Below are 25,548 nucleotides of genomic sequence, written 5' to 3'. Positions count from 1 at the left end.
TAACATTTTTTTTTCTTGCCAACATACGAACAATGATTTCACAACTGACCGTTAATTTTCTGGCGACCACATCCTCCCATGTGATTCCTTTGAACCATTTGTGTTTCTTTACGTCATCTGCACCGTTCTGTAAAGAGGAGTAAAATATACATGTAATATCAGATATCAAGTAGGAGTTACCTCCCTTACACCAATGAAAATAAGTACATTTCTGAAATAGACTATACTAGCTACACCATTGATATGTGCATTGGTCAATGAGATTTTTCTAGTCCAAGAAAGTTTTCTTCCTAAATTGTGACAAGAGACTGATTACATTTTTCTCCTAAATTGTGACTAGTGACTGATTACATTTTCCTTCCTGAATTGTGACAAGAGGCTGATTATATTTTTCTTGTGACAAGAGACGGATTGCATTTTTCTTCCTAAATTGTGACAATTAAGAGAATGGTTACATTTTTCTTACTAAATTATGACAAGATACTGATTAGGTACATTTTTCTTCCTAAATTGTGATAAGAGACTGTTTACATTTTTCTTACTGAATTGTGACAAGAGACTGATTAGGTACATTTTTCTTCCTAAATTGTGACAAGAGACTGGTTTTTCTTACTAAATTGTGACAAGAGACTGGTTTTTCTTACTAAATTGTGACAAGAGACTGGTTTTTCTTACTAAATTGTGACAAGAGACTGGTTTTTCTTACTAAATTGTGACAAGAGACTGGTTTTTCTTACTAAATTGTGACAAGAGACTGGTTTTTCTTACTAAATTGTGACAAGAGACTGATTACATTTTTCTTACTAAATTGTGACAAGATACGGCTGATCTTAAAGGGACATGAACCTTTAATAATTTGTTCTGTATGCTTTGATATGGTTTTCAGATGTTTATTGAATACTTTATTACAATAATTGGTTATCTAAAACGACAGGAAAACGTGGGGAATACCTACCTTAAAATGATAAAAATAGACCGTCATATTCTATTTTTGGAACACAAAACGAAAGCTGACCGAAAGCGAAGTTATAATGAACAACAACCTTGCTGACGTGACAAGGAATATTAGTTTACCACATTTAAAAATTATTTTCTAATTTATGATGGTTGACAATTTGACAATTTGTATTTAGCGCAAGAATGATAAATCAGAAGTCAAACGAGACTTTTCATTCGATCATGACAGGACACCGTGTGCAGTGCATTGTGGGAGGTCACTAAAGTTCAACACTACTATACTATCGTTATAAAATTCGACCGGGCCAGTTCAAAATACAGAAAGATGGAATTTCCATTATATTTATTTTTTTTGACACATTTGCACAATAACTGATATATATTACTTAGTAAGGTATCTGACACGTCTTAAATATGTATTTTACTCAAATTTACATGTTTTATTTAGGTTCATGTCCCTTTCAGCGTTTATGAATATTAATTACCTTCATATTTCCTAATCGTTTTGTCCTGTCCTGGACAAGAAGTTTCTTTACTAGGTCTCTGTTAGAAAAAATAATTAAATTAATTTCAGTATGTTTCATCAGGTAAGTAGATACACACATGAAACAAGGAAAAAAACTAGCTGAGTATTTTCATATATTTGTCAATGTTATCACTATATTCAATCTGTATTTCTCCTTTTATATTTCATACATGATACTTACCTGGTAATTATTTAACTTAAACAGGAAATATATCTACAGACAGATACAAAATTGAGAAAAGTGAATCGCCAGTTTTAACATAGAATTTGGCTGTTGTGAACAGTTGAGAACAGTTTCGAGACACAGAGATAATTGTTTAAATCGTTTCCTCATACAACTCTGACCGTAGGTAATATTACATTTCTGAGGTTAACAATGCCTCATAATAATAAATCTACAAAAAGTTCATAATTGTATAATGTTTTATATATATGCTAATTCTTACTTTGCTACAGGATCAAGATGTCGCGGCCATTCTATTTTACCCTCCAGAATCTTCTCATAAATGGAAAAAGGATTGTCATCGAAAAATGGAGGAAAACTGAAATAGAAAGATAATTGATATCAAATTCCTTTTATAGAATAGTATATACCATGTTTGTCTAGACAAATTATTTTAAACTCATTCCAGCAAAAAAGAACTTCTTAAAATTAAAAGTGCATGTATCATGATCTTTATCAGAATACCTATACTGAAGTATCAGACTTATTAAGAAAAGGTTGGTATAAAAGGATACATAGAAGAGCTTATAAGTTTAATATAGCCATAGATATATTGATCCCATCTAACAGATAATAAGATATTCCTTGTACACAGGATCTAAAATAGAATAAGGCAGAAAACACTACAGTAATAATAGTTAAGTGCTGTACTAAAATTCACCTTCATATATATTCATACAATCAATAATATACCATGATAAAATATGACAGATGACTATAACGCAATAAAATATACTTATAAATAAATTAATTTTTCATTAAGCAAAGTAATCAATATGTTATACGACTCAACATTCTATGTCACTCGTTCATCTAAACAGACATGATTTCAAACATATCCAAGCAGCATTTCGTAGATGAGGATGACGAGTGACCACCAGTCAAGGCCTTGTTGTGACCTTTACTCTGTATAATTTCCTACTTACCTGACAAGCATTTTGTAGATGAGAATGATGAGTGACCACCAGTCCAGGCCTTGTTGTGACCTTTACTCTGTATGATTTCCTACTTACCTGACAAGCATTTCGTAAATGAGGATGACGAGTGACCACCAGTCCACAGCCTTGTTGTGACCTAATTACTCTGTATGATTTCCTACTTACCCGACAAGCATTTCGTAGATGAGGATGCCGAGCGACCACCAGTCCACGGCCTTGTTGTGACCTTTGCTCTGTATGATTTCTTACTTACCTGACAAGCATTTCGTAGATGAGGATGCCGAGCGACCACCAGTCCACGGCCTTGTTGTGACCTTTACTCTGTATGATTTCTTACTTACCTGACAAGCATTTCGTAGATGAGGATGCCGAGCGACCACCAGTCCACACCCTTGTTGTGACCTTTACTCTGTATAATTTCCTACTTACCTGACAAGCATTTCGTAGATTAGGATGCCTCGCGACCACCAGTCCACGGCCTTGTTGTGACCATTGCTCTGTATGATTTCCTACTTACCTGACAAGCATTTCGTAGATGAGGATGCCGAGCGACCACCAGTCCAGGCCCTTGTTGTGACCTTTACTCTGTATAATTTCCTACTTACCTGACAAGCATTTCGTAGATGAGGATGCCTCGCGACCACCAGTCCACAGCCTTGTTGTGACCTTTACTCTGTATGATTTCCTACTTACCAGACAAGCATTTTGTAGATGAGGATGACGAGTGACCACCAGTCAAGGCCTTGTTGTGACCTTTACTCTGTATAATTTCCTACTTACCTGGCAAGCATTTCGTAGATGAGGATGACGAGTGACCACCAGTCCACGGCCTTGTTGTGACCTTTACTCTGTATAATTTCCTACTTACCCGACAAGCATTTCATAGATGAGTATGTCGATCGACCACCAGTCAAGGCCTTGTTGTGACCTTTACTCTGTATGATTTCCTACTTACCCGACAAGCATTTCATAGATGAGGATGCCGAGCGACCACCAGTCCACAGCCTTGTTGTGACCTTTACTCTGTATGATTTCCGGGGCGAGGTACTCTGGTGTACCACATAGTGTCCACGTTCTGAAAGTAGTAATTATATGATATCATTTTTGTATTAAGACCTACTATGATTATAATCAACTGTATTTATTGAGTATGTACATGCTTCAAAAGCTGACAGCTTACCTACCATATCAAGAGCTCTGATTTCTCAAAACAAAAAGCACTGACTTAATTAAAATCAAAACTTAAAAACAAATTTTCTCAAACAGCAAAAATATCTCTTTCACTAATTTTTGACTTCTTGGCCATCTTCAGGTACATAGAAATAGGTTTCTTGTTAATTAACTTAAAACAATTTGAATGTTTGTTTACCAAATTTAGCACTAGAGAGTTTTAAATTTTTCAACAAGACAGCCATTACTCAAATTGCAGTCAAACAAAACTGATGGGTTCACACTGAAAAAGTTGTAAACAACAATTAAAATCATTAGTCATTAAAAAGAAAAATGCTTTTAACGTAAGTTCACAGGTGTGTAAATAGCATTAATCACTATCTACCTGTACTGATGACGTAGTATTGGTACCTTATGTTACACCTGAGTGATTAGAGCTCTGATTGGGAGGTGTAAACAAAATGTACCACCCGGTTAACGTTTTACAGAAAGTAAACAAGTGGTTCTGACACATTACTGTGAATATCACCAACCATCCAGTACCCTATTTACATAACCTTTTATACATATGACATGTGTTTACCAATAACATACATTTATTTACATAGTATTTAAACTCCCAGTAAAAATCAATGAGAATTTACATTAAACGCTTATTCAATACAATTGATATTGTATTGTTGTGTGGGGACATTATTGAAAATATTGTTGTGAATATTCTGTGGGTAAGAAAATGTTATTGTGTGATGCTTGGAAGGTTATTACAACTTCTACAGTACTAGTATTGTGTCCATGAAAGCGGTCAATGCTGACCACTTATTAAACTGACCTCCATCAGAAAATATTGCTATCTTAGATTTTTCAGGAAAACACTTAAGTACAACCCTATTGCACATCTGTAAACAACCAGTGAATGTTTCATGTGTAACTATTCAATGCCTAGTACATTAAGTACACTAAGTTGTACATCAACATACAATGCACCGAAAATTTCAAAACAATATGCCTATACACGTATATTGGTGTCCATACATGGAAATTTTTGAAAAAACAAATATGGACACATAGTCATAATTACACGTAGATACCCAATCATCTGTGGTAAGTGGCCCTTATTAATGGTCAGTACCTGTTAATCATCTAGTGCACCGACCAATTCACACACATCACTGTGGAACAGAGATCTAGAGATTATGATAGAATGTCAAATATCTTTACAGAGGAATTATGATAGAATGTCAAATATCTTTATAGAGGTCGAGAAATTATGCTAGAATGTCAGATATCTTTACAGAGGACGAGGAATTATGCTAAAATGTCAGATATCTTTAGAGGTCGAGGAATTATGGTTGAATGTCGGATATCTTTACAAAGGTCGAGGAAATATGGTAGAATGTCAGATATTTTTACAGAGGTCGAGGAAATATGCTAGAATGTCAGATATCTTTAATGCTCATCATTCATCAATGTAGTCTCTTCATATTTTTTTTACCTCTTTTATTGTTTTCAAATCTAAAATCAATACCCCCGCCTACATCTTCTCTCTTCTTTATTGGCCGCATTATACCAAATATCCTCAAAGGAATTCAAAATAAAAATATCAAAAGAGGTTTATGTTCCCTACAGCTAATCAATACCAGTCACCATTGAAATATTTAAAAAGACTTGAGCTGGAAGGGAACACAACATATTGGTTTACGCTGCGATCGATCAAGGAAAAATACACAGCTAAAATAGGCTAATCATACACTGTAATACTAAACCATCAAACAAGCTACATATGTATGTATAAAGATACAGGTAATGTCATTCAGAAATCATTACATTTACCGTCAACAGCTAATTAAAAGGTCACTCTAAGGGTAGCGATAATTGATACGTTATATCTACACCATCATTACTTATGGGTTTCCTTTCTATGTGTAAATGTTAAAATGCAGCCATGTGCATTTTCATCATTTAATTAGGCCAGAAAAATATTCATTTACGTCATCAGGACCACAATGTTTTCTTCCTTAAGGCACGGGCTGTACCTTGTTAGTGAATTACAAGGGCCTGGTGTTTGTCACTGAAGGGAAAAAATAACAATTTAAACATGCACGTCTGTCATGAATTACTGCTTCTGTCACAACTTACTGCAGCATAAGCAAACATTCTTGGTTTTAAAGTTGATGTAATATTTGGAACTAATTCTATTAGTCAACAAGATATAAAACTTCCAATTCCAGAAAATTTGTGAAAAGCAATGATATAGCTCAATCGATGTCCAAACGTAGCATATTTTGCTTGTTCATTTCAATCAGTGTTTGTATAATCTTACCACAACAGGCACTAATAAGTTCCAACTTACTGTAGAAGGAATAAGATAAAGTGCAGATTGCCAATAATCCTGAAATTTTACTGTGCGTACAAATGCATAGAGCCAATGCAACAATGGCTAGTCAATTAGCCATGGTCAGCAAATTCAGCCTTGGCCAGTCAATTCAGCCAATGCAGCCATGGTCAGTCAATTGAACCAATTCAACCATGGTCAGTCAATTCAGCCATGGTCAGTCAATTCAGCCAATTCAGCTATGGTCAGTCAATTCAGCCAATTCAGCTATGGTCAGTCAATTCAGCCAATTCAGCCATGGTCAGTCAATTCAGCCATGGTCAGTCAATTCAGCCATGGTCAGTCAATTCAGCCATGGTCAGTCAATTCAGCCATGGTCAGCAAATTCAACCAGCAAATTCAGCCTTGGTCGGTCAATACAGTCAATTCAGCAATGGGCAGTCAATTCAGCCATGTTCAGCTAATTTAGCCATGGTCTGACAATTCAGCCATGATCAGTCAATTCAGCCATGATCAGCCAATTCAGCCATGATCAGCAAATTCAGCCAAGATCAGCCAATTCAGCCAATGCAGCCATGGTCAGTCAATTCAGCCATGGTCAGCCAATTCAGCCATGGTCAGCCAATTCAGCCATGGTCAGTCAATTCAACCATGAACAGTCAATTCAGCCATGGTCAGCAAATGCAGCCATGGTTTGACTATTCACCCATGATCAGCCAATTCAGCCATGAACAGTCAATTCAGCCATTGCCAGTCAATTCAGCCATGGTCAGCAAATTCAGCCGTGGCCAGTCAATTCAGCCTGGTCAGACAATTTAGCCATGGTCAGTCAATTCAGCAAATTCAGCCATGGTCAGTCAATTCAGCTATGGCCAGTCAATTCAGCCATTGTCAGCAAATTCAGCTTTGGCCAGTCAATTCAATCAATACAACTAATTCAGCCATGGCAAGTCCATTCCGCCAATTTAGCCATGGCCAGTCAATTCAACCAATTCAGCCATGGCCAGTCAATTCAGCCAATTCGGCCATGGTCAGTCAATTCAGCCATGGTCAGCAAATACAGACATGGTCAGCCAATTCAGTCATGGTCAGTCAATTTAGCCATGGTCAGTCAATTCAGCCAATTCAGCCATGCTCAGTCAATTCAGCCAATTCGGCCATGGTCAGTCAATTCAGCCAATTCAGCCAATTCAGACATGGTCAGTCAATTTAGCCGTGGTCAGTCAATTCAGCCAATTCAGCCAATTCAGCCGATACAGCCATGGTCAGTCAATCAGCCATGGCCAGTCAATTCAGCCATGGTCAGCCAATTCAGTCATGGTCAGTCAATTTAGCCATGGTCAGTCAATTCAGCCAATTCAGCCATGCTCAGTCAATTCAGCCAATTCGGCCATGGTCAGTCAATTCAGCCAATTCAGCCAATTCAGACATGGTCAGCCAATTCAGCCATGCTCAGTCAATTCAGCCAATTCGGCCATGGTCAGTCAATTCAGCCAATTCAGACATGGTCAGTCAATTTAGCCGTGGTCAGTCAATTCAGCCAATTCAGCCAATTCAGCCGATACAGCCATGGTCAGTCAATCAGCCATGGCCAGTCAATTCAGCCATGGTCAGCCAATTCAGCCATGGTCAGTCAATTTTGCCATGGTCAGTCAATTCAGCCAATTCAGCCATGGTAAGTCAATTCAGCCATGGCCAGTCAATTTAGCCATGGCCAGCCACTTAACAGCCATGGTTGGTTAATTCAGGTAATTCAGCCATGGTCAGTCAATTCAGCTAATTCAGCCATGGTCATTCAATTAGGCCATGGCCGGTCAATACAGTCAATTCAGCAATGGGCAGTCAATTCAGCCATGTTCAGCTAATTTAGCCATGGTCTGACAATTCAGCCATGATCAGTCAATTCAGCCATGGTCAGTCAATTCAGCCAATTCAGCCATGGTCAGTCAAATTCAGCCATTGTCAGCAAATTCAGCCATGGTCAGTCAATTCAGCCATACGTGAAGGTCAGAGTTTCCATTGGGTTTGGTTAGATTTTTTTAGGTTTAACATTCTATCAACAGCCAGAGTTATTTAAGGACGACGTTCTCTGTATGCAATATGATCCATGTGTGTATGTCTGTATAGTTTGGGAGGCTGGGGTATATTTGTGTCTCTTTGTGATAGTGGAGCTATTGACCCTTTTTATCGTGCTATCTCTCTGAAGCATACCGCTAAAGACATCAAACAGCCCACCCCACCTAATCACATCTTTACTGACAATGGTCAAAATCTACATAACCTGAAGATCAGTAACAAACTAATATTCTATTAATGTGCTTTACTTAGCCATGACTGCCAGTTGTGAGTTGTAGTTATTATTGATCTTCAATGTACACACTTTGTCAACATGTGTGATGTAAATAACAAGACATGTCAGTTTTCTGTTAAACATTGATCACAAATTGAAATCCACAACTGCATTTAATGTGTACTGATTAGATAAGTTAAGATACTGTATACGAATACTCCCCATTGATGTGCTGAACATCCAAAAAGTGTTCAAATGTAAAACAAATAAATATGAGGTGGTATGTTTCATTATCATCCTTTAGAACAGATAAAGACATCATACAGGTATATATTTTTTTATCTGCATCAAAATTTTGTCAGCCTTACAGCTGAAGTTGCATGACAATCAGCTTTGGTCTACCAGAGATAATTAACAGCTGTGATAAGCTGACTCAGCTCTTGTATAAAAAAACATTTGTAAACATCAATAGTATACTAACCACTGATTTGAACTTTGGATACGATAATCAGCTTAATCAGCAATGAGAGAGAACCTTTCTACAAATACCTTTAGAAATTGTCATAATTCCAGAACTCTTCAAAAAATTATATATATAGAATGCATGATTTTTTTTATGATTTCTTCAATATAAGGTATCTGACTGCACATAGGAAGCTGAACAAGATGATGGCAATACAACCTGATTAAAATATTAATTGTCAATCCTTGATTTCTTCTCCCTATACATTATACATTTGCGCTGGTATAATCTTCAGACTGGTGGGGTTTGTGGTTCTGACTGTCAGCCATCAGGATTCTGTGTTTAGCAATGATACATCTCGTATCTGTCTACAGAAGACAGCTTCAGGCAGTCTGACAATCAGTCCTCCCACTCACTCTGTAATCAGGGACAACTTCTCCACACACTACATATTGTACAGCCATGGACATTCATCTGCTACTTCATTAAAATTATCAATATGTCATGCTATGTAAAGGGGATCACAGACAGATTCTTTATCAGAAAACAGGACATTGTTGGCTGTATACAGGGTTCAGAAAGATATAAATACACATAACATAAAATTAAAGGTCAAGGCCAATACAGCCTAAAATAAACTGTAGGTCATTAAGGTCAATGTCATCTGATACTGTGGCCCAAGGTCAAAAAGGTCATCACCAACTGATACTGTCGTCTATGGTCACATTCAAGGTCATTATACTGTAGTTCATTGTCAAAAATGTGATTGCTATCCAATACAGCACTGTATTCTAATGCAAGGTCAAAATGATCAAGATATTTCCTGAGCCATTAACATCTGTTTTAATGTCTTTAGCAATTCCACCTGGTGATAATGAAAGGTCATTGTAACCATTCTGTAGTTACTGGTAGTTTAAGAATGATTCATCGCCAAATTGACAGAGGAATTGTAAACACCTCTAGATATTTCTCTAAGCTCCTAAAACAAAAGGGAATACAATAACCTGAAGGTCCAAGGCCAAGTGGGTCATAACAACAAACGTAAGGCAATGAGGTTACAAAGGTCACTGCCACCCAGACCTATCATAACTGAACAGGTGATTCACTACAAAGGCTGACATGGTCTGTTGGTAAGTTCAACAATCTAGAACCTCCTCAGACTATATCACAGTGTGGCTATATTAGGCTTTTCTCTCGTACCGTTTTCACTATAATTAGCACCCCTCCCCCATAAGCGCCCCTCCCCTTTTCTGAAGAGATGTTTAAGTTGTATAAATGCTGCCATTCCAAGGACTTATTTCCATGTTTTACAATTTGTGAAGCTTCTAACAACAGCATTGTATTCCATATTACAAGAACTTGGGAGACTATATAGGCCCTCCCGTAAATACCACCCCAAGGAAAGCATATATATCATAACACACCGACATAAAGGACAGATTTTTCTCATACCCTTCAGGAGCCATCAAGCTACTTCAAAGCTTGGAGCAATGTGCAACAATAACAGTTTTAACAACAAATATCTGCCAGTCTCCCAAGATAGCTATCCATCACTCTCATCCAGTCATCACCGTCTGAACAGTATCCAGGCTAAACATCTCGGTTAATCTCTCTACTCCAAAATTATCTGTTTTCCTCTTTATCCAACAATTACTCATATTTCATCATCGTTACAGCACCAACACCGTGGAAAATGGAGACATTTTTGTCTTTTATATGAACATGTTTCTACTGCACACATCTGAAACATCACCTAAATTAACATTATTCAATAATTTTTTGTGACAAGTGTGTAAGACGTTGTTTGTGATCTTATCTAATAATGAATGACATCTCTCTATTTTAATGTTTTAATCAGTACATTTTTATATGAAGCAGCTCAATAGCGCTTTTTTTAATGACAAAAGGATCAATAAAATGAAGTAGTTTTGTTTTGATGTTTAGACATGTAATAGTGATAACACATAACCAAATTTATTACTTACAATAAAGCTAGGATGATGACAAAAACACATACCCTGGTAAGTCAAACATGTTTGAGGAATAAAACCCAATCTCTCTAAGTACAAGCCAACAGTAACCTTTTTGTACTTGCTTGATGAAAACAAGGGAAAAATTGTAGAATAGAAGTGATACTGAATCAGGAGGGGAAAAGGCAGTGACAGGTGGCCAGGTGGTTAAGATGTCCTGACATATTATCACAAGCCCTCCATTTCTGGGCCACAGTGGCCAAGTGGTTAAGATGTCTCGATATATAACCACAAGCTCTCCTCCTATGGGCTTCGGTGACAAACAGGAGACATTTATGTAAGAACATTTCTTGCCATTTGCCTATGTTAGATAACTAATATTCATGTTCCTTTCAGTTTGGTAATCTAGTGAATGGAACATCGGATTTTTCTGCAGGTCTCCTTAAAGCCTGGTGGCCTTACATATCAGACCAGAGTCTCCTTAAAACCTGGTGGCTTTCCATATCTGACCAGTCTCCTTAAAGCCTGGTGGCCTTCCATATCTGACCAGAGTCTCCTAAAAGCCTAGGCGGTGGCCTTCCATATCTGACCAGAGTTGACCCCCCCTGAGTCATTTAATCTACTTACTTTTATTGTATCAAACATAACAAAACAGCAATTAATCCTCAACTTAGCCCACAGTGTTTGTAACAACAAGGGTACACACCTGGCGTAATACCACTTACCTAACTGGCTGATTTAATATCAAACATGAATGAAATCAGGGGTTACATCGAAGACATGGCACCTAGTACAAACCTCTCTCCTTATGCTGGGCTATATATATACCAACAACTTGTTTATTATATTGTCTAGGTAAGATATCCACTTATGTCCTTACAAATTCAAGGTGTATATGCAATGGCTAAGGTCTTGTTACAAAATATAACCAGTTATATAAAAAGTTTTCCTAAAGCTGAGATTTAGTATATATTTTTGTCGAAGGTCGCCATTTCACATTTGTATGATAATCATCATCAATTTTTTTTTTCATCAAGAACATATATCAAAATAGTGTGTTATACACGTTTAAGGACATCGGGACTGTATCACACTGCCACAAATGATCAATGCTGTAAATGCATCATGTTTTAATCCATCAATAATCTGTTAGTCAGGATTGGTGAAGGAAGTCAACAGCTCATCATGGCACTAACACATAGCATAGAACCAGTGATGTCACACCTCAGAATTAGAGTTCTCCGATTTCTAAATTGAGATTGAATTTAATCTTTGGGTTATTTGTGTAACTTGCCTGAATTAGGTTGACCTAAAGATTACAAGAGACAACTGGGAGGGAAGACTAACCTGTCATGTCAATACATTTAAGTCAAACACAGGGGATTGGTTTTGTTTCAAGTTAAACACAGGGGATTGGTTTGTTTCAAGTCAAACACAGGGGATCGGTTTAGGTTTCAATCATATGTATTTTAACACTGGTTTAATCACCATGTACCTGGTGTTATTTCTTCTTTATAACTACAACTGGAGTTATCTCCCATTTATAACAACACCTGAAGTTGTCGCCCCTTATAACCATATCAAGGGATTTTTCTCCTTTGAAACTACACATGAAGTTATCTCCCATCTATAACTATACCTGAAGTTGTTTCCCCTAATAAACATATCATGGGATATTTCCCTTTTATAACAACACCTGAAGTTGTCTCCCCTTATAACCATATCAAGGGATTTTTCTCCTTTGTAACTACACCTGTTATTATTGTCCATAACCATATTCATGGTTTTTCCCCTTTATCACAATTTGAATGTACAGATTAGCCTATTAAAATATCTCAGAATCATCTACAGGCCATTGGGTTGTGCCTTGCTACAATAAGTATTACAATGCTGACTTACGGTTATCACTTCCTTTGGGGTTATTTCCCCTTATAACACACCTACCACCCCTGTCCGAACCATCTCTCTTTACATAAATACATACAAGGCCATGAAGAGTCTTTGAATACTGTTGATACACATGTATATCAGACAACAATGACAATGCAGTACAGTATCTGTCCACTGAAGGGTTTCTATAGTGATGCTGTGTAGTAGTATCTATCACCGTATGGCCACACCCAAGATTAATTTACTTACAGGTAATTCCAGTAATGATACCAGGGGCCAAAACAGATTCTCTCAAGGATTTTGACCCAATTTATAATTTGGAAAAAAAAAAGAAAAATTTCAGCATTAAGAAATCAATAACCAATTCCTGGACATTGGACAACATGCTTGTATTATATAATACAATGTTTGGTATGTTTTTAACTATAGCTTTGAGAAACTTAAGAAAGAAACATTTCAGACATTACCAATGCCAGTATTGTTTTATATGCTATTTTCTATAGACCACAGTAAATAACATGAATCCTGTCAGTTACTATTTCAGTTCATGTTCGTACACTTGTAGAGAGATTACTGTTTTTCCCTACATGGACAACATCTTGGTGTTTTTACCATATGTTTATACAGCTCAAAACAAAAATGATATGTTTCTGGAGTCTTTGATTAGTAACAACATTGATATACAGCAGAAATACAAACAATAATATCTCTGACTCTCCCTTCCTTTAATCCCCCCTGCCTACTGGTATATATCTCTCTGGCTATACCCAAAGCCCTTTCCTTCCTCTGATCTCCCTGCCCCTCACTTCAGTTATATCCTATACCCCTCCCTCTTCCTCTATCCCTCCCTTTCTCTTATCCCCTGTCCCTTCCTTCCTCTTATTCTGAATCATGTCCCTCCCTTCCTCTACATCCCACCCCTTTCTTTCATCTTTGATACCTTGCCCTTCTTTTCATCTAACCCCCCTGCTTCCCCCTTCCTATCCACCCCATCCCTTTCTTTAATCTTTTGATACCTTGCCCCTCTTTTCACCTAACCCCTCTGCCTCCCCCTTCCTCTAATCCCCGCCGCCCCTTCCTCTTATCTCCCCCTTGCCCCTCCCTTCCTCTAATCTCCCCCACACCTGCCCCACCCTTCCTCTAATTCCACCATCAACCCACCTATACCCCCCCCCCCCCCCCCCCGCCCCTCCCTTCCACTCCATTCCTCTTATCCCGCACCTGGCATTCCACCCTTCCTCTCCATTCCACTAACCCCCCCTGCCCCTCCCTTCCTCTCCATTCCTCTAATCCCCTCCACCCCCTCACTTCCTCTCTATTCCTCTTATCTCGCCCCACCCCTCCTTTCCTCTCCATTCCTCTAATCCCCCCTGCCCCTCCTTTCCTCTCCCATTCCTCTAATCCCCCCACCCCCCCTTCCTCTCCATTCCTCTTATCTCGCCCCCCCCCTCCCTTCCTCTCCATTCCTCTAATCCCCCCACCCCACCCTTTCTCTCCATTCCTCTAATCCCCTCAACCTCTCCATTCCTCTTCTATCGCCCCCACTCCTCCCTTCCTCTCCATCCCCCTAATCCCCCCCCCATCCCTCTTTACCTCTAATTCCCTATTATACCCCACCTGTTGTCAGTAATACTTCTCACAACCCAGTGACCTATTTTATCAGGAAAAGAACAACATATGTTTGGCTGTTTCCTATCATATCACAGGGTTAATAGGCCAATACACTAATTAGTTGACGTCAGAAAACACAAATCATATGTAGTCGGCCATGAATGAGCTTGTTTTATTAAACACAGAATGAACAATAGACCTTCGTCAAGTGTCTTCTAACCTTGTCATTTTAACTATTTTGTTCTTTTACCTGTTTTATTTCTAATCAGGAAAATTACTAAAAAGTCAAATCTATAGTAACACACAGGTAGCATTACAGGGCAGATATCAAAGAGATTTTCAGGAACTAAATTTTCACAATATTGTCTTGATTTTAAAGATATTTTGTATTTTAATTCTGTATCATTTCCTTGTATCTACGTCAGATACTTCTAAAGATTACTTTTTGGCCAAGAGTTTGATGCTTATCCCCTTGAATACTAAAATGTTTTTTATTATTACTTTCTCTGCATTTTAGTAACAAAATCAATTTGAATATGATATTTTGATTTTGGTATGACAGACATGATTAAAGAATACATGTTAAGACAAAACAACCATTTACTCTGCATTTATATTTAAGTCATCTGCCATTTTGGTTACCATATGCGTATATTTGCAGGGATGATATTTCCATAATTTCACAGAACACTACTAAGATCACGAAAATTCAATCTACGAAATAAATCATAAATATATCACCATAAAGGTAAATCGCGAAAAAATTTGAAACTGGTAAAATTTAATTTTTTAATTTTTAGCTGAAAATTTTGAACCATATGAATAATCAGCCGCTATATGGTAATCAGAAATATCATGTGATGGATCCAATTTCTGGATATATTTTTCTTAGTCAGCAAATTTCCCTATATATTCAGTATCCTGTTTATATACCATAATATGCTCCCTTTACAATACCTTTGTGATGTACGATAATGAAATCCCAAGGCTAATAAACACCTGGATGTACTATGACAAAGTCACACCTGCAGGTTGTTGACAGAACCCTGAACTATAACATACTTATTCTATTGTTAATCATCTTCAGGTTTCTATACCGAATTATTCAATTACCAAAACATCACCGACAAAATCATACATGTTATATGGTATAGGCAAGATATCAATGGGTTCATGTTACCAAAAGTTCCCTTCTATTCCATCACCATTCCTTCACTGTACTACTACATCCGTATCATCCTGTGTAACAGTGCCTCTAGATCATAGGTTTATATAAACAAACTTTAAAGTCAAATACTGATAGCTTAATTTCATTAAAGCATTCATTTAAATTCCAGAAAAATGGCAGATACTCCTGGAAGTAATTAAATTACAGGGGGCTGCTATAATTAGCTGCATCAGATCCTTGGTGTAGATTCTAGGTGTGTGGTAAAACTCAGGGTCTAGAAAAACTAACAAGTAAATGGCACATACAGCAGTCTCTTGTTCACTGGATTTACAGTATTAGCCACTAGAGAGATGAAAGATCCTAAATTGATCAATTAATGCTGTCATTCACTCATTCATTAATTAATTCATTAGTCAATTTATTCATTCATTACTTTGTTCGCAAACAATTAGTTCATTCATTTATTCATTAATAGTATTCATTAAACAATAACCCAATCACAAATTCAATTAGTTTATATAGATAAAACTTCAGAAATATGTGACACTAACAGAAAAAAACCTTCCATTTTATATGACTGTATACCTACATATATCACAGACATCACAACAACTTGTTCTGAACTATACACACTGACTTGTTACATCCAGGAACGCTATTTGATATCCTGAGAATGCAACTTGTTTGAAATAGATCTACCCTTGGAAAGTTACTAATGCCCCTGAATACAACTTGTTCTACACTCAGAAAGTTACTTATTCATGCCCCTGAATACAACTTGTTCTACCCTCGTAAAGTTACTTATTCATGCCCCTGAATACAACTTGTTCTACCCTCGTAAAGTTACTTATTCATGCCCCTGAATACAACTTGTTCTATCCTTGGAAAATTACTTATTCTACCCAAAGTTGTGTCTTACTCCAGGAATTGAGAACATAGGCACACCATTAGTATTGATAGTTAATGTTAATTTGTTTCATGTAAATTAACATTAAACATCAAAGCCTGTGAAGATAATTGCTCCAGCTCTGAAACCTTCACCGTGATGTTACAAGGCAGGACTTGGCAGTAGATGAGTTGTAGTAATAAAATAGTATTATACAGTTTCTTTATGGCTGAACCCAACAACCCTGGCTCACTGGGCTACAGCTGGGCCAGAACGGTCATCTGGGTGTAAGAAAAAACGAAGTGAGATAAAAAATTGATGACCTGGTAAGGTTACCTAGATCTTAAAGTCCTCAATGAAGCAAAATGTGAGCCACCGAGGAGACGGTGACCCCTACTCGATCGTGTACATGATGGAATTTAATATTACATCCCAACCCAATATTCCCCCTCTCCCCAGAGATTCTCATTATGGTTGAAACTCCATAATGCTTTCTCTCCTGATTTCATCCTGTTTGAAACTTCAGCACCCCAATCACAGGCTGTAATATGTATACAGCAGAAACTTTTATAATCTGTTCATTGGGGATATTACAACTCCTACAAACTTATAACTCAGATAATTGAGTTAATCACAAACTTGGTATAAATTAGAACTCCAGACAAACTATCGGGGACATCATGATTTTGGTATATATGATGTGCTATTAAACCCTAAACTTATATGAAGGGGAGGTAATTCATTTATTTCAATGTTCGAGAAATTCCTATCAAGAACTTTAGGTGTAGATATGGTGATCATACAGTGTCCAAACCTCTCAAAATTTATAAGACAGGGAGGTTATTCAATATTAGAAAAATTCTTATCAAGAACTTTTGGTCCAGGTTCAAGGTGTTGATCCAGTGTTCAGATCTCTCAGCTATTTGATAATCGAGCTATATATATATATCCTACCTGTGTTCAGGTAATCTGAAGGACGTCCAGTCCTACAGCACTGACCGTTTATCAGGTTATGTCTCTGGTATAAACAAATATATTGACGGCAGTGGTTTTAGATGGCTTTTAATAATAACAGTGACCACAATGTGACCGGTCAAGTGGCAAAAGGATACCATCTTATAACAATACCTTAGAGTATGTACACTACTGATTGACCCCAAGTGACCATGGGTCAATTACACAATTCCAATATTACAATAGCATTGTAGATAATTGATGATGTTATTTATCACATGACCTGCCTGTTATCCAGTGATTTTGTCAATGTAATATCACTACTGTAATATAACCTGGAGCATTTTCATTTTGTCATCATCATGACTTGACGTCAGTAAATATGCAATGGCGTAATGTCAGGATATAAGGACATCATTACAAAAAAATTCTTCGAAATGAAGGCTACTTGTGAATATCTTTATACATTTCATAAAAGACATCTAGATCATATTTATGGTAAATCCGCACAATAAGATTACAGAATTCAGTTTCCGTTACAAAATCAAAGTGATAATTAATATAGTAACAAACTATTGTACCTAACAGTACCTAATAATAGTGTACTGTAGAAGGATGCACACATGACTGTGGTATCATTCTCTCTATTGCGCACACAACAAATGTCAGGTGTACTTTATTGCACCTGGACATTGTTATGAAGTCCAGACTTATTATAGATACCTATAAACAAACAGCAGGAAACTAACAAACATGTGTTACACTGCATTACCCATGTAATTCAGCAGATCCACTGTGCCTTGCATTCCAGCCTCATTATAACGTTGTTAATTGTAATCTGTTTCTAATTGTACAACCAAATCCTCAACAATGACAAGAATGTATTACAGACTTAAATACTCTATTTCAGAATGTAGTTTTCTACAAAAATGCTGATATTTTCATTTGGACTCTGTTAATGTTCTGTTGTTTTGTCAATACAGTTTTTATAGTAAAGTCAAAGAACAAACATGTATATATCATCATCCTACTGAATATTAAAACCATCAATAGTGTTGATTGTTCTTTTATTTTGACATCTAGAATTCCGTCTTTGCATATTGCAGAGTTACTTCCCCTTCGGATAGGTATCCATGTAGACAACATTTTTTTTGTTAGCAAAATTCTTATTGTTTTCTCTAAAAAGGGTAGACAACTCTGTTTTATACAAAGGTGGAATAAGGCGAGTTTAAAAACTAGGGGAGATAATCTACTCACAGAATTTGATTTTAAAATGTTACAGGTTAGAGCAGTAAAGGGCTCACACTCTATAATAACACTGGGCAATAGAATATCACCTAGGAGCTATCAGGCTTCATACTAGCTTCAGCTTTCTGCTGAACGATCTTTGGAATAAAATAATTACGTGTTATATATCATTTAAATTAACACAAAAGTACAATGAATTAATTCAGTAGTCAATTCTCAACTTACCGGTCTTCCAGCTTCTTGGCAAAACCAAAGTCTGTGATTTTTAAATGACCTTCCTTATCAAGAAGTAAATTTTCTGGCTTTAAGTCCCTATACACAATTAATTTGGAGTGTAAATAGTCTAATGCCGACACTATTTCACAGGCGTAGAAATTAGATTTGTCATTGTTGAATCTGCCATGATTCCGAAGATAAGAGAAGAGTTCTCCTCCTGGTACATACTCCAACAACATGTAGAGGAATCTGTCGTCATGGTACGCCCATGTCCTGGAAATCAGAAAATCAAAATATATTGTCATGGTAACAACGTCCCGGAAATCAGAAAATAAAAATATGAATCTGAAGGTCATCAATTTAATGATCTAATTTAAAGATAATAATTGTTGACCTTCATCCCATCATGGTTTTGGTCTAAAACTACATGACCAGGGCAAGAGTTGTTTGAATGGCTTAATGTTTGATGTCCCATGCATCAATGTAGGCTAGCCACCAGACTCTTACTAAAACATTAGATTATCTCCCCTTAGTTTGAATCAGATAACTGACAAAATGACAAAAATTGTGAAGGCAAACGTTATCAGTGACTTTAATGTTCTAGAGACTGGTGGTTTGGTGTCATTTGGCAGGAGCAAGTGAGGTAAAGAATTGAATTGAAGTGAGGAGAAAATAAACAGAAATTCATCTTTACAGCAAAAACCCCATTATCAGTTATCTGTTCTAAATGCTTTTTTTGTCTTTACTAAAATTTCAGAAATATTTCATCAATTGGTTACTTCTTAATGAGGATAGTCATCATTCTCCCTATTGAATATTAATTGATATTTCAATCACTAGTTCATTAGCTGTTCTTTCTGGTTTTGATGTGATAAGAAGATAAGAAGGGTGGTGCCTGTTTAAGTAGGTATATGGGAGGGAGGCGTTGTTGCTGTAACAAAAGTGATGAAGCGGTAAATCCAGCACGGATTAGGTGGGTGTGGATGAACACAATCTTTATAACCATCATATGGACAAGTCATTGTGGGCGATATTTTTAGCCTCACGCTTACTCATAATTATATCAGGGCATTATCACTGCTGTACTAATACAGAGGGCTCCACCAAATGTATTTACCATTCATTGTCCGTGTACCAGCTCACCTTTGCCATCAAATTAACCCCTAACTAATCCTACAGTCTTTATGCTTTTCCAATGTGAACAAAATGACTCATGCTAATTGGTCCTGGTGAGGTAGATTTTCTCCAAAGACGGAGGTTCGCAGACCAGATTCATTAGTGGCCTCTCTGGCTATTTACCTGAGTTTGATCATTACAGTTTCATTATCATTTCCGAAGATGTATTATATAAAATATGTTTCTTCAGTGTATAGTAAATAAGTGAAACCATTTAGTTAACAATATTTCTGAAATAAGTTATTCTTATCCTGCATAATTAAAAAGGAAGAGGAAATCTGAAGGATGTAACATTTTACACCATTTAATTACTGTCAACTACTTAATTTCCGCATATACGATATTTCGCATCTTTGTTATTTTTAAAAGATGCAAGATTGCATAAATTCACTGTCAAGAAGCCTTACTGACAATCTTACAATCTAATATGTCTAATTATTCATAGAACATTTGAATTTGTATTAGAACTATCTCGTAAAGTAACATGAAAATTGGTACCTCACAAATATTGAGTTGTTTACAGACTCGCAAATATTGAGTTGTTTACAAAGTGATTTGATAGACGCATGTACAACAGATCATGGATATACATATACGAGCTAAAGGAAAGTTGTATGATAATACTTACATGTTGACTATAAATGGATGTGACACACTAGCGAGTATTTCCTTTTCATTTTTCACGTGTTCTATCTGTTTGAGTCGTATCACCTCTGTTATCTTCATCACTTTCAGTGCGTAATACTCTTTGTTGTCTTTGTGCCTACACAGCACCACTCGACCAAACGTACCAGTACCTGAAACAATAATATCATTATTATTTATCTGGGAAATTCAACTGCCATTCATAATTGGTTAAGTTTGTTTTGCATTCTCTATCATGGTCATTTAAGGTAACAAAGTACCTGCAGAAAGCACTAACATACAGTTAAGTATATCAAGTACCAAACAATATAGGCTAATAAAACTGGCAACACAGTGATGTAAAAAAAATGACAATAAAAATAAAAACAAGACTACTATAGAACTGATAATTAGATATAATATGATGCTTAGAACAAAGGGACATAACTCTATGTTTATATGGCAGCTACAGTGGTGGATATCTGACAGGGAGAGACTTTAAACTTGTACCTGTTGATCAGTACTTGTCACAATGTCTCTTAAACCAATAATATCAAACTTAAACACTACTGACAGACTCTATATACTTCATAGATTTGAAACGAATGGGGGATAATCTAAACTCAGAAAGGGGAGATAATCAAGACTCAGGAAGGGGAGATAATTTAGAATTAGTTGAGTTTCTGTTTACCAACAGAACAACTTTTCAATGCAATCTAATTTCAAAATTCAGTAAATATGCTCTATTGTACTTGCATTGTATTTGTATTGTTATTCATGTTGAGAGCTTTCCATGAATTCAAAACACCCACAAAATATACAGAATTCAATTGTTATCATGAAGCCATTGTGCAGTTAAAAGAGCCAGGTTTTGGGGTGAGGGATCTAGAATGGTTTGATGAAACTCCTAGGGATTTCAGATAAAGGTTTGGTCCTGGTGAGAAGGAGCTTCAGTGAATGGATCTTAGGGTTTTGAGATATGGACCAGAGAGGGTGTAACCTTCTGTCTGTGGGAGGACTGATATCGTTCCCTGTCTGACCTTCAGGATACCAAACAAATTATCTTTATCACACAGTCATCTCCATTGACTGGCCTAGCTCATTACCACTGCTACAAACAACATACTCTCTATAGAGGATAAAAGTAATTCTCTGTTCCTATATATACATTTTCTAATCTTCAGCAATCAGCATAGATTTGTGAATGAGTTCTCACAAGATGACCAGAAATAAGTTTGGTGAATATCGCAATCCATATGAAAATTGTTGACAACAGAAACAGATATCTTCATTAAACAATGCTGATTTTATGTCAAAAAGACAATATCTTTCTGTCTTTAAAAACTCTTATTTATTCAAATCTACTCCATGTTCAACTTAATTTGCTCAAAAGGTCAACATAATTGATTTGGTAATTGATCTAAGCTACTTAAGATGATATTCCTGATTCTACTTACAAAAAGAAAACAAATTATGAACAATAATATTCTATTTCTGACAGTAAATCTTGGTCAAATTGTCAAATACAACGAAGCAGACAACCATAAACTAGTTATAATACATTACACCCGTCATCCACAGTACTAATTTGCTTGTATGGTACAAAGCATTACTCTTATTTCAGTAAAATTACTTTTATTACGATAGGACATATGTTAGTAATTCACAGATGTCTTTCTTAATCAGTAAATAAACCATGCCATTGTAGGTATAATAAAAAGATATGACAATACGGTAAAGAAACAAAACCGAGCAGCGTCACCTGACGTTATGGTGTGTCTGTAATGATAACATTGGCATATCATTAGCTACACCTAATTAGGTAAACAGACCCCCAGGGACCAAGCACAGCAGGGTAACATAATACTAGGTATTGTCAATGTCGGACAATACCCTTGCCGTATATAGACACACATTGGTATGAATACCAACATATATAGATCAGTACAGCAAATTGTTCTATGTATGTTAAAATGACTGGCATTAGGTTTTGCTATTGAAGTACATGTATATTTTTACTACATGTACCATAATATTATATGGGTGATTTTGTAGGTGGTGAAGTGACGGCGATTATTGTGGTTAAGCCACTCACCTTTCACCTAGCCGGCTAGGGTTTGATCCCCAGTATAGACATGAAAAGATCAGAATCACCTGGTACTCCCACAGGTCCATCATGTGCTTACATTCCGACCAATCAAAGTGATTTGTATCAGTTATATAACTTGTTTTGTAATCAACAGTTAAATAATATTGAAAATGGTCCTACTTTTTATAACTACAACAATACAATAGATTGTATTATAAAAAGTCTTTATACAAGTGAATTCAAATTCTCTTGATAATGAGAAAAAAGACATATATAATCGGTAGAGCATATAGCTGGTGTTCGGAAGTGCCAAGTTTGAGCCCAGGTATGGGTGTGCATGTTTCTGCTACTACTGTTTCAAGCATTGGGTATACTTAGTGTATCTGAATTGGACTGGGATGATCATCGGTAACCTGGTAGCTCAGTCAGTAGAGCACTCGGCTAGTGTTTGAAGGGTCCCGGGTTCGAATCCGGGTCTGGCCGCTACATTTTCTCCTCTCCTGTTACAGAATTGGTGCCCAACTAAATAACCCAAGGTGGTGGTGTTTGGAAGGGTCTCGTATGTCTTCGAGGACGAAGACTTCGAAAAAGGAGGGAAGGGTGTAGCGGGATTGGACTGGGTCGATCATCGGTGACCATGAGGAAGCTCAGTCAGTAGAGCACTCGGCTAGTGTTCGGAGGGTCCCGGGTTCGAATCCCGGTCTGGCCGCTACATTTTCTCCTCTCCTGTTACACTTAGTAGTAAGATACTGATGCAAGCCAGGGCTGTGTGATTAGCCTTCAGGACAAAGATTAAAGTAGGGAGTTAAGTGTACAATGTTATAGGGTTGTATAGGGTTTTATAGGGTTGGGTTGTATAGGGTTGTATAGGGTTGTATAGGGGTTGTATAGGGTTGTATAAGGGTTGATCGCAGTCATCAGAGATAGCAGGTAGCAATAAATTGTTATAATGAGGAAAAACGGTATAAAGCTAGTATATTAATAATCCGAAATAAAAGGCCAAAATAAATAAATTCAAAGTAAAATCAAAATCATTTCTATGGAATATATATTCAGCCACTATAGGGCCTTCTTCAGTCCGAAATAACACTAACACAACGTGTTCGTCTACATAATAAATTGTTAGAACATACGGTTACTGTTCCAATTGTTCCGAGATGCCAGGTTCAAGCACCAGTCTGGCAGCACATTTTGTCTGCTTCTCTTACACATGCACTAAAATTACTTTCTAAGAATGACCTTGTAAATGGTATAAGGACAAACATTCCTTGTGGATATAAATGAGCCAAAATGGTCCCTGTTTATTAGTAAAACGATTTGGAAGCCATAAAGACAGTGACTTCTCCATTTACTTTATATAACTACCACTGCGTTCGTCTGGCAGCCCTATGCTGTAGACAATGCATGTAATCGGTTATTAAGAGATATCTCTCGTGGCACCCCGACAAAATCCAGGATTTTGACACATACACGATGCCAAGAGGTATGACAGTGTTGTTTGTGGTACTGTTAGCTCTGAAGGTCTATTTATACATCAAGTATATTGAGAACAGTCCCAGAATACACACTGTGTGAAGGGTAACAGTCATAAAACTATGTAGAATTAGTTATGCGAACATCAACATTGTGATTCATGGCCTTGTCCAAATATAACCTGGTGTCCCCTCTTTATTACACCAAACAACAATATCGTAACACAGGCTTTCTTTTTTTTCCTGTCTCCCTGTAACGTGACCACCCCTTTTGTATTAGGGTGGTAACATCATTTAATTGATAAGGGTGCCAAGATTACTGGTGGAAGGGGTGACAAGGTTCTACAGGAACATGGAACACATGTTCACCATACCGAGTACCAGATTAATAAGAACAGAAACACACGAGGTTCTCACTGTTAACAGCACAAACATCTTAAAACAAATCTTGCATACAGAATCTCAAAATTATATTATTTCAAATATATAAAAAATATGTATTTTTTGCCTTTGTACTCAATCCTATTATATCATTCCTTTAATCCCTGATTAGGTTTCATTGTCAATATTCTTATATGACACAAAGTAGATCAGTGTTTTATGGCAGAAAACTAACCATGCTTTTGGACAGATGTATAACCATTGTTTAAGTTGGATACTGTGTGCTCCCTGATAAATCGGCTGCAGTACCAAGCTATTGTTTTATAATGATACCAGAAAGCACTACGTATAGAGTACTTATGGCTGTTCTAATGTTAAACATGGTGAGGCAAGTCATACTGGACATCCATATCCAGGTCACGGTGCTTCTATAAAGACACTATATTTATTTTAGTAGTGTAAACATAACGATTATTGACCTAAAGTATGTACCAAGCACCATAGCACCCCCAAACTCTCACCCCATCCCTTCCCTCCCACCCTACTGTATAAAGGTTGACTAAATTGGGGCATTCCAAAGCATTGTCTTCCTCTAAATATAGTTACCAGGCAGCAATTAGAATTGGTCTCACTTCCTGAAAACAAATATGTGTTCTTATTTCCTCTTTTAAATCTAGGTCACTGGGATACCAAAGACTTGACTGTACACTCCAAAGGTTTTTGATAAAAGCCTTCAAACTAGAACTCATTACCCGTAACTGCCTGCAACAAAACTGATGAATTACCTAAAGACTTAATAATGACGGCAGGGACAAAAACTACACCTGTTTCTCATAATGTAGTTACACCATTAGAAAGTAAACAAAAGCGGCTTGATGATGCCACCACCATTACACCAGGTTTGAATGGCTTCAGTCAGCTCTGGGCATGTGATACCATTGTTTTACAACCTTATAGACCAAAC

At 36.8% G+C, this 25,548-nt stretch overlaps 1 protein-coding gene across 2 annotated transcripts in view; it reads right to left on the bottom strand.

Moving 5' to 3' along the window:
• LOC138308301 (cAMP-dependent protein kinase catalytic subunit 3-like) overlaps nt 1-25,548 on the bottom strand; it is a 51,142-nt gene that overhangs the window by 5,205 nt on the left and 20,389 nt on the right. The window contains exons 2-8 of one of the 2 annotated variants that reach the window (XM_069249293.1): nt 20,647-20,815; nt 18,852-19,115; nt 3,661-3,719; nt 2,810-2,870; nt 1,930-2,025; nt 1,443-1,500; nt 50-127 (exon numbers count right to left, since the gene is read on the bottom strand). In XM_069249293.1, the coding sequence (XP_069105394.1) occupies nt 50-127; nt 1,443-1,500; nt 1,930-2,025; nt 2,810-2,870; nt 3,661-3,719; nt 18,852-19,115; nt 20,647-20,815 (785 nt within the window). Of the gene's footprint in view, nt 1-49; nt 128-1,442; nt 1,501-1,929; nt 2,026-2,809; nt 2,871-3,599; nt 3,720-18,851; nt 19,116-20,646; nt 20,816-25,548 lie in introns of both variants that reach the window. The other variant, XM_069249292.1, reaches the window with a different exon arrangement.

This window comes from Argopecten irradians, chromosome 14 (genome assembly GCF_041381155.1).
Source record: "Argopecten irradians isolate NY chromosome 14, Ai_NY, whole genome shotgun sequence".
Classification (NCBI taxonomy): Eukaryota; Metazoa; Mollusca; class Bivalvia; order Pectinida; family Pectinidae; genus Argopecten; species Argopecten irradians.
Note: the sequence above shows the minus strand (reverse complement) of the source record. Positions and strands in the feature narration are given on the sequence as shown.